The sequence below is a fragment of the Phragmites australis genome, chromosome 2, assembly GCF_958298935.1.
Source record: "Phragmites australis chromosome 2, lpPhrAust1.1, whole genome shotgun sequence".
Taxonomy (NCBI): Eukaryota; Viridiplantae; Streptophyta; class Magnoliopsida; order Poales; family Poaceae; genus Phragmites; species Phragmites australis.
Window position 1 is genome coordinate 26,032,890 of NC_084922.1, and position 7,596 is coordinate 26,040,485.

At 41.6% G+C, this 7,596-nt stretch overlaps 1 protein-coding gene across 1 annotated transcript; it reads left to right on the forward strand.

The window, feature by feature from the left end:
* Positions 1 to 755: 755 nt before the first annotated feature.
* Positions 756 to 2,974, forward strand: LOC133909960 (uncharacterized). Its single transcript, XM_062352486.1, has 4 exons — positions 756 to 1,177; positions 1,965 to 2,416; positions 2,512 to 2,625; positions 2,736 to 2,974. Exons 2-4 carry the CDS (start codon positions 2,141 to 2,143, stop codon positions 2,835 to 2,837), a joined length of 492 nt encoding a protein of 163 aa, XP_062208470.1. The 5' UTR covers positions 756 to 1,177; positions 1,965 to 2,140; the 3' UTR covers positions 2,838 to 2,974.
* The last annotated feature ends 4,622 nt before the right edge of the window (positions 2,975 to 7,596 follow it).

Genomic DNA, 7,596 nt, shown 5'->3' on the forward strand with positions numbered 1-7,596 from the left:
TTCATTTAATGTTGGTGTTGTCACATATAGTAAATAGAGTTGCCAAGTCCTTTTTGAGTCCTAGATTAGGATGGCATAGATGCAATCAACCTGAGTCGAGTCTTTCTTGCCTTAAGCTTTCATGTCATATTTTTTACACTTGCTGAGTACTCCATGTACTCATGTTTGACTTCTCTCAACCTCTTAATACTGCTCAGAAGGTAAGGACTTCGAGAACATCCTGGCCGATGGATATGAGTTTTAGGTGAAGGGAGATTTTGACTTGAAGACCATGTTTTAGGCTGGCGCTCCCCCGGACAACGCATGTGGATGGATGAAGGATCCACTACCGCTGGAAGTTATCTTAGTGTTTTCTTTAAGACCTACGGATCCTTTTGTAATGAATCTTATCGTTATGTAATGATATTGTTATGTATCACTTGTGAAATTACCGCATGTATGAAACTTGATTCTGGTATACATGTAGAATACATTTGGTTTGTTCTTTTAAAATCGGGTGTGACAATAGTTGAATTGGTGGCTAAGTTGTAAAGTTTGTGGCCTACTGATCAATCGGTGTCGGATTGGATTGGGGTGGTTCTTCTTTCTTGCAACTGTAGTGAGCTTAGGTCATATTGCTTGGGAACTTGATTTTAGAGTGCATCTGCATGCGCATGTTTAGTTTAATGGATAGGTGTCTTTTAGGATGATTTCTCGGTGTTCTAATTCTTGGGTAATCTATATATAAGAGATTAAGGCCTGTGGGATGAATTGTTTTGTTTGATCAGGATTCAGCTTGTAACTATGAAAGGGTAGGTCAGCATGCATGGGAGTTTCAGTTCGTAATTGGATTGTTAATTTTGTGAATAAAACAGAATTTAGAGTCTTCAGGTTATGTCCTCCAGAGTTTTAGTGAGTTCCGCAAAATATAGGGCTCAGTAAGGTTATCATCTATCACTGTCAGTACATTAAGACAACGGCACCTGTTGGTGTGGCTATTGTTATATGTGTATAGTGAAGACTGCAATTTTGAATCTGGCGCTCATTTCTGCGTCTTATTCTCCTTTCAGGAGAAGTATGGTCCAAAGGGGCAGAACAAGTCATCTAATGGTGCGCAGGGTATGCCAGATAAGCCAAAGCCAAATGCCGATATTGATATCAATGTTTGGCTGTCGACATGGCCTCCGTGGTTCTGCAGGTGTGCTAGTGTGATCCCCCAGAATAAACCCAATGATCTTTGCTAATGGTTATATAGTGATGACACTGTTCCATCATAGTTTTAAGACATCTTTATTCGTAACCATATAAGTGTTGACTTTGTTCAATTTTGTAGCTTGTTTTTGTGTTTATAGACATCACCAGTCAGAAAAAGCTTGCTTGGAACTATTAAGGTGATTTATATTATATCCTTCATGTCGGGTTGCTAATGTATCTATGTAGACAATCATACATACACTCATACAGTAAAAATGGGTAATGTAGAGGTCAAGCTTGCTATTATCATTTTAAGTTGCAAGCATATCTTCTTGCTGTGGTTAGGCCTTGTTTTGTTTTGTTTCCACTGGGTATCATATTTGCAAGTGCCTTTCACATTTGTTGGCTGCTAGGCTTAGTTTTGGTGATCCTTTTTCTGAAGACAACTTCAATACAAATTTGATACAATTGTTTAGACAAACAGTCTCTGGTTTGTCTCCGAAGTCAGCCCATTGCAGACGGGCAAGGAGCCCAGTGGTTAGGCTCCAAGTGGGAGCCCGACCGGCGGGGGTTTGATTCCCCCGTCCTGCACCAGCCCCTAGTCTCCTGGAAGACCGCGCAGATGGGGTCACGCCATTCAAAAAAAAAAAACACTCCAGTTTCACTACTATGCATTCTTGTTATGGATTGAAGTGGTTAGGTCTTGATTAAAAAAACGTTATGGAGCTTGCTTAGATGTATCAAATGAGATCTTGTGAGTTTTGTGTACTTACTGTGATTTTGCATCACAGTCTATGCAAGACTACCACCACTAGCAAGCAAACTCTCTTACTACATGCTGATGGAAAGAAGCACAGGGCAAAAGCAAAAGCCTTTCACACTTCTCAGAAGCAAGCAAATGGAACTGAACAAACTCCAGATGAGAAGGAAACTGGTGGTGTGCCGACAAAGGAATCTACACAAGTAAATGGTGGGAAGGGTGCTGATAGCGAGAGAGATGAAAACAAAGATGCTGGGAAAAGAAAGGGAAATGATGACACGACCACAGAGGAGCCAGATAACGCGAAAAGACAATTTATTGAGTTCGAGCATCGGAGAGGTGATACAATCTAAAAGTGGACAGCCAGAAAACAAAACAAAGAGTGAGCGTGCAACAGATGAACTAGCCAGCAGTGCTGACCGTAAGAATGTTGATAAACAAAAAATCAAGTGGAAGAAGATTATTACTAAAGCACTGAAGACGGTGAGTTTTCTCTATAGATAATGCTGCTCTTTTCTAATCTTAGTCTGCCCTTGAAACTACCTGGCGTTGAAAGTTCTGAAGCTGTTTCCTTTCAGAACCCGGATGGAGTTATGAAGCTAAAAAAGCTACAAAAGCTAGTCATTAAGGAACTTCAGGAATGTGGTCCGACTGAAGATAAGGAGGCCCTCCGTGCTACCTTGATGGATAAAGTAATCATCATGAAACAAATCTAGCTAAATTACCAGTCCCCCCCCCCCCCTATTCCTGTTTGTGACTGTCTTGTTTACTGATGCATGTCGCTTTGTTGTTCTTGTTGCAGATAGATTCCAGCTCCAGATTTTCTGTTGATGGCACATTAGATTGGTGGCAAAGAATGAGGAAGAATCTTGGACCGTGGTTTTCAGGCTCTTTTTGCCATTAATTAATGATCTTACTCTTAAGTGTCAATTTTGTGATGGCTTATAGCCAAGTTTTGGTCTATTGAATGTAACGCATGGATCGTCTATATATTCCAAAGAACTGACGACAATATAAGAATTTGATATTTATTTATTTATTTGGAGGGACCATTTTCAAGTAATGTTACTACTATTTTTTGCTATCAAGTAATGATTGTGGTCATATTTCATGTCACTAAATCAATATGTAATTTTGGAAAATTGTGAACTCTAAATTATTTTATCTCTGTATTAATATTAGGGTCTCTGTTTGGTAGAGTTTTAGCTCTAAGAAATTTTGAAGCTAAAGCTATTGGTACGAGAGTGTTTAGGTAAGATATTTTATTTCTATTTTAGTCTAAAAGTAGAGATTTAAATTATTTTATTTTAGTCTACAAACGTAGGAGTTGGAAGCTAAAATTCTAACAAATAGTATCTTAATTTCAATTTCCATCCGTACTTGGGGAGCTGGGAATTTTTGGCATCCTAGGTAACAGGTTAGGATGCTGGCAAACCTCTCAGGTGTGTATTGTAACCTCTCGGTTGGGGAGGGTTCATTTAGAACATAGGAAAACAAAGAATGATAGGGAAACTGATGTAGAAAGATGTTGGATGCTCCGCATCCATTTTTGAAGAAAGTAAGAGAGAGAGTGCATCGATCCAACACAATCAGGAATTTGTCCATTAGGTCAACCTGATATTAAAATTCCTCCATATAGCACCGACAATGGTTGATGTCTTATATAGAGCTAAGCAAAATATCATACCCGAAAGAAAAGTCTGAGCGTAGCCTAATTTTGGCCTGGCTCAATAGCCACTCTGACCGAAACTTAAGCACCAAGAAGGTCACCTAAAATGAACCAAGCCCGGACCAAATTGAATTGGCTCTGGTCGGGGCACAACCACAAATTTAATTGGATTTCTTGCAGTGAAAAATATAATGCAAGCGACCTAAGCTCCTCCCGATAAACTTAGCCCCGGTGATCTTAGCCAAGCTAGCTAGGCCAGGCCGTCGCAGTAATTTTCGGAGCAAAAGGAAGCCAACGTGGCTCCCTCCCAGCAGAGATCAAGCACGCATACATATTATATATAGTGAAACTCATTTCTACTATCTTCTTTGAAGATAAAGTCGAGCAAGATCGCTCCATGCGCATCTGTTCCGTACATATCCGTATGAGTTTTGGACCCGAACACGAGCTGAATCGAGGACTCCAACACGAGCTGAATCGAGCGCTCGCACTGTACGAGCACAATCGACCTTGTCAATCGAGCTAGCGTCTAGATGCCATATACATATATATATAGTACACGTTTTCCTATATGCACACGTTCATGCTTGACTTTATTATAAAGTAAACAAAAACCGCAGCTGTATGTGTATACGTTTCTACGTACTCCACGATATGGCGTGTCTGCAGATGACCTGTCAAGCGTTATATATTGGTGGTTTGATGTTGCATGGCCTACCAATCATTTGCACTGAAAAGCTTCCTGGAAACTGCACGCCGGCCAACCACCGGTCCGGACCTCCCTGTTTTCCTTTCTTTTTGGAACAGAGAAGGGGTGAAAGGGCAACACACCATGTTGCGCCCTCTCTTCATCGACTCCATAAGGTCTGCATATATGAGTTCAAGACAAAGTACGTAGAATATATGTGGGGATTAAGCGCGATCAAAGTAGCATAATCATATGTAGATCGAACGGCCACGGTTCAAGTCCAACTGTGTGAGAAGGGCTACGATTTATCACACTAGATGCGCATTATATTTGAACCGTCCGATTATCCGATTCGTGGTTTGGAGTATAGTACACATGTTGTCAATTTAGAGAGTTGGTCGTTTATTCAACGGCGTGGAGATCCATTTACACATTGATGGTCTATTTGGAAACAAGAATTATGTAGGATTGCAAGTACAAATCAGAGGATTACAATCAGCAAGAAAGTTGTAAGGATAGCCACTTGGATGAAGCACTGAAATTGACGAAAGAGCTCGACACAAAAGGAAGAAAGTTGTAAGAATGACCATTTAAATGAAACACATTAATTGGGGAAAGAGCTTGACACAAAAGGAAACTTTTCACAAGGTATAAGCACATGCTGTAACCCCTCTAAAATTCAAATGGAACCAGCAATTCCATAGGAGTTTCATAGTATTTTTAATCTGTTTGGTAGAGCTCTAGAACAGCTTTCTAGCTAGAATCAGAGGACTCTGCCAAACAGTAGTTTTCAACTTTTAGCTCCCTGAAATGAACTAGATACTGGATAACTGAAAAAAATAGCTTCCTCTGATTCACTTCTCGCACAAAATCATTTTCTCTATATAGTTTATTCTAGAGAATCACTTTCAGTCATAGAATCACTTATCCATAGAACCACTCTATGTAAAGAATTTGAATCAGAGAGAGATCTACTAATCAGATCCTTATTTGCCCAAACCTTTGTCCCAAATGACTTCAAGAAAAGTTTCTTATGAGATTTAAATAATCTTTTACTTAAAAAAAGTTCCAAAATCATCTAAAATTCATCCACTCTTCATTCGAAACTTGGAAGGGGCCTGAATCAACGAACGGTGATGAGTTGATAAGCAGAATGTGGTTAACGCCGTACGCTACAAGGACAAGGTCACAGCCACGTTATTCTCTACACCTCCGGTTTCTGACCACTTGAGGTCCTGATCCTGCGGTAGAAGCAGTAGCAGTGGTTGGAGCCCCTTGATTAGCAGTGTCCATGTCAAGCTGCTGTTGCCGCAGCACCATCTACCTGGGCATGGACCATCCACTGACAGCAGACCCTGTCAGGTTCCCTGGCTCGCTGATCACACCACCGCCCAAAGCCCCACGCACCTCTCCATCTCTCTCATCACCATCAACCAACCCCACCCCCACCCCCAAAAAAGATACACACATTAAAAAGATAAGCACGGATAGAAATGAACCAACAAAAATATCAAGTGAGGAATGATCAATTGATTGATGATAGGTGGGGAGAATGAGATGAAGCTGCAGGCCTGGTTTGCATTTCTTGACAAGCAACGCACATGCACTACACTGCCCTCTTTCTAGCTTAAAAATTGGTGTTGCTTTCTTCTTTCTCTCTCCTCTTTTTGCTAGCTGATTAGTCTCATCTCTCATGGGTAAGGCATAGGGCTATAGCTGTAGAAGCTTGTTTGGTTTCTACCATGAGTCAGATTTGCCTGAGCCTGAGTATGTTTAGCTGTTGTTGTTTGATGTTTGGTTGCTACCCTAAATTATCATCATGACTCAGACAACTCCATCAGGCTCAGACATCCAGAATCAGCGTCTAAGCTCACATATCACCGCACGCTTTATGCATGTCTCTCTCCTCTCTCGCACTGTCTCTCTCCACATTTTCAAAGCTCCGACACACGAGCTCGCAGGTGCTCCCCCTGACACACAAGGAGACGCGAGAGGCGCTAGGGCGGCACGAGCACATGGTAACTCCATGGATCGGTATGCTCCTCCGTGGTAGAGGCGCACCGGTTTTTTTTACGTTTCATGTGTTAGAAAGCTCTATTTAGATATTACGTTTTTTTTTCCTCAGGCACAAGGTAGTATTCAAACAACAAAACTGTATCATACCTAAGCAGACAAAAAGCATCATACATGATCAGGCACCCCTTTTCCTCCGGCATCTCACTGGACAGCAAACAAACAAGCCTTACATGTGATTGATCTAGCTAAAGCTAGTGCATGTGAGCTGGGTTTCATGAGATATTAATACGCTTGGCTCTTCCTTCCATTGCAGGGATTCCATAATTCCAAGGAAACTGTTCCCGCACTGTATATTTGTTCTTTTCTCTAATTTGTGATTGGTTGATTATTGAAACTGGGCTGGGATCAGGGTGGCATGTAGACAAACAAGGAGTATAGTGCCTGGTACGAGTACGAACGGCGCCTACTTTGGAAGCGATACCTTGCTTTCTCTTTCTAAGAGACTAGAAAGTGTGGCTAGTGTCCAAATCACCACTTTTTTTCTGCTATCACCTGCTTCTTCTACTTTGTTTCTTTGTGTGGACTTCATCACTTCAGCTGCACGCCTTTTGGATTTGGAGTCCAACATTACTGCACTGCACCTATGAATTTAGGATGCGTGTGTTCTTGTTTTGGCCCCCGTTATTAGTTGAAGCTAATTGCTGCTACTATAATCCTGCTGTCAGTGTCACAATAAATGATATGAAGGAATATTGTACTGTACTAATAGTAACATTATTCTCAAAAGGAGAGAAAAAAAGATTTGTAAACTCGGCTTCTTTGGGACGTCTTCACAAGTTGGCGACGTGTAGAGAAAGTTTCCAGGAGAAATTATATATTCGCAGTTTGTGTTTGCATATCCTGATGCCTTTTTGCCGAAGCGTTTGAACGGGATGCTGGTAGTACGGAGACACCGTGCCGGATATCAGGACGGGAAAGGGTGTTGAGTGAAGTAGTACGTACTCCTATATATGTGCGCGTGTTTGGTCATGCCGTGAATGATGAGCCAAGAGGGGGCCCTGTCCTCCACTATATTTCGCAGCTGGAAGCCATGGAAGCTTGCCATTGATGGGCAGCGCCCAAAACCAGGAAGGCCGAGCTCAAAGGAAACGATGACGCCGCGTTCTCGTAACCGAAAGACACGAGCTTGTACAATGTCTACGCGTTGTTACGGTGTTTAAAAAAAAAAGAAAAGAAGAAGACACGAGCTTGCAATGAGGCTCCCATGAGGGTGGATGTTTCGTTTCCTTC

Bases quoted from the DNA above. Each gene is read 5' to 3' on its own strand.
- LOC133909960 (XM_062352486.1), top strand. From the start codon at position 2,141: ATGGTGGGAAGGGTGCTGATAGCGAGAGAGATGAAAACAAAGATGCTG. The intron at 2,417-2,511 runs GTGAGTTTTCTC...GTTTCCTTTCAG, and splicing joins TTACTAAAGCACTGAAGACG to AACCCGGATGGAGTTATGAA. The intron at 2,626-2,735 runs GTAATCATCATG...TTCTTGTTGCAG, and splicing joins GTGCTACCTTGATGGATAAA to ATAGATTCCAGCTCCAGATT.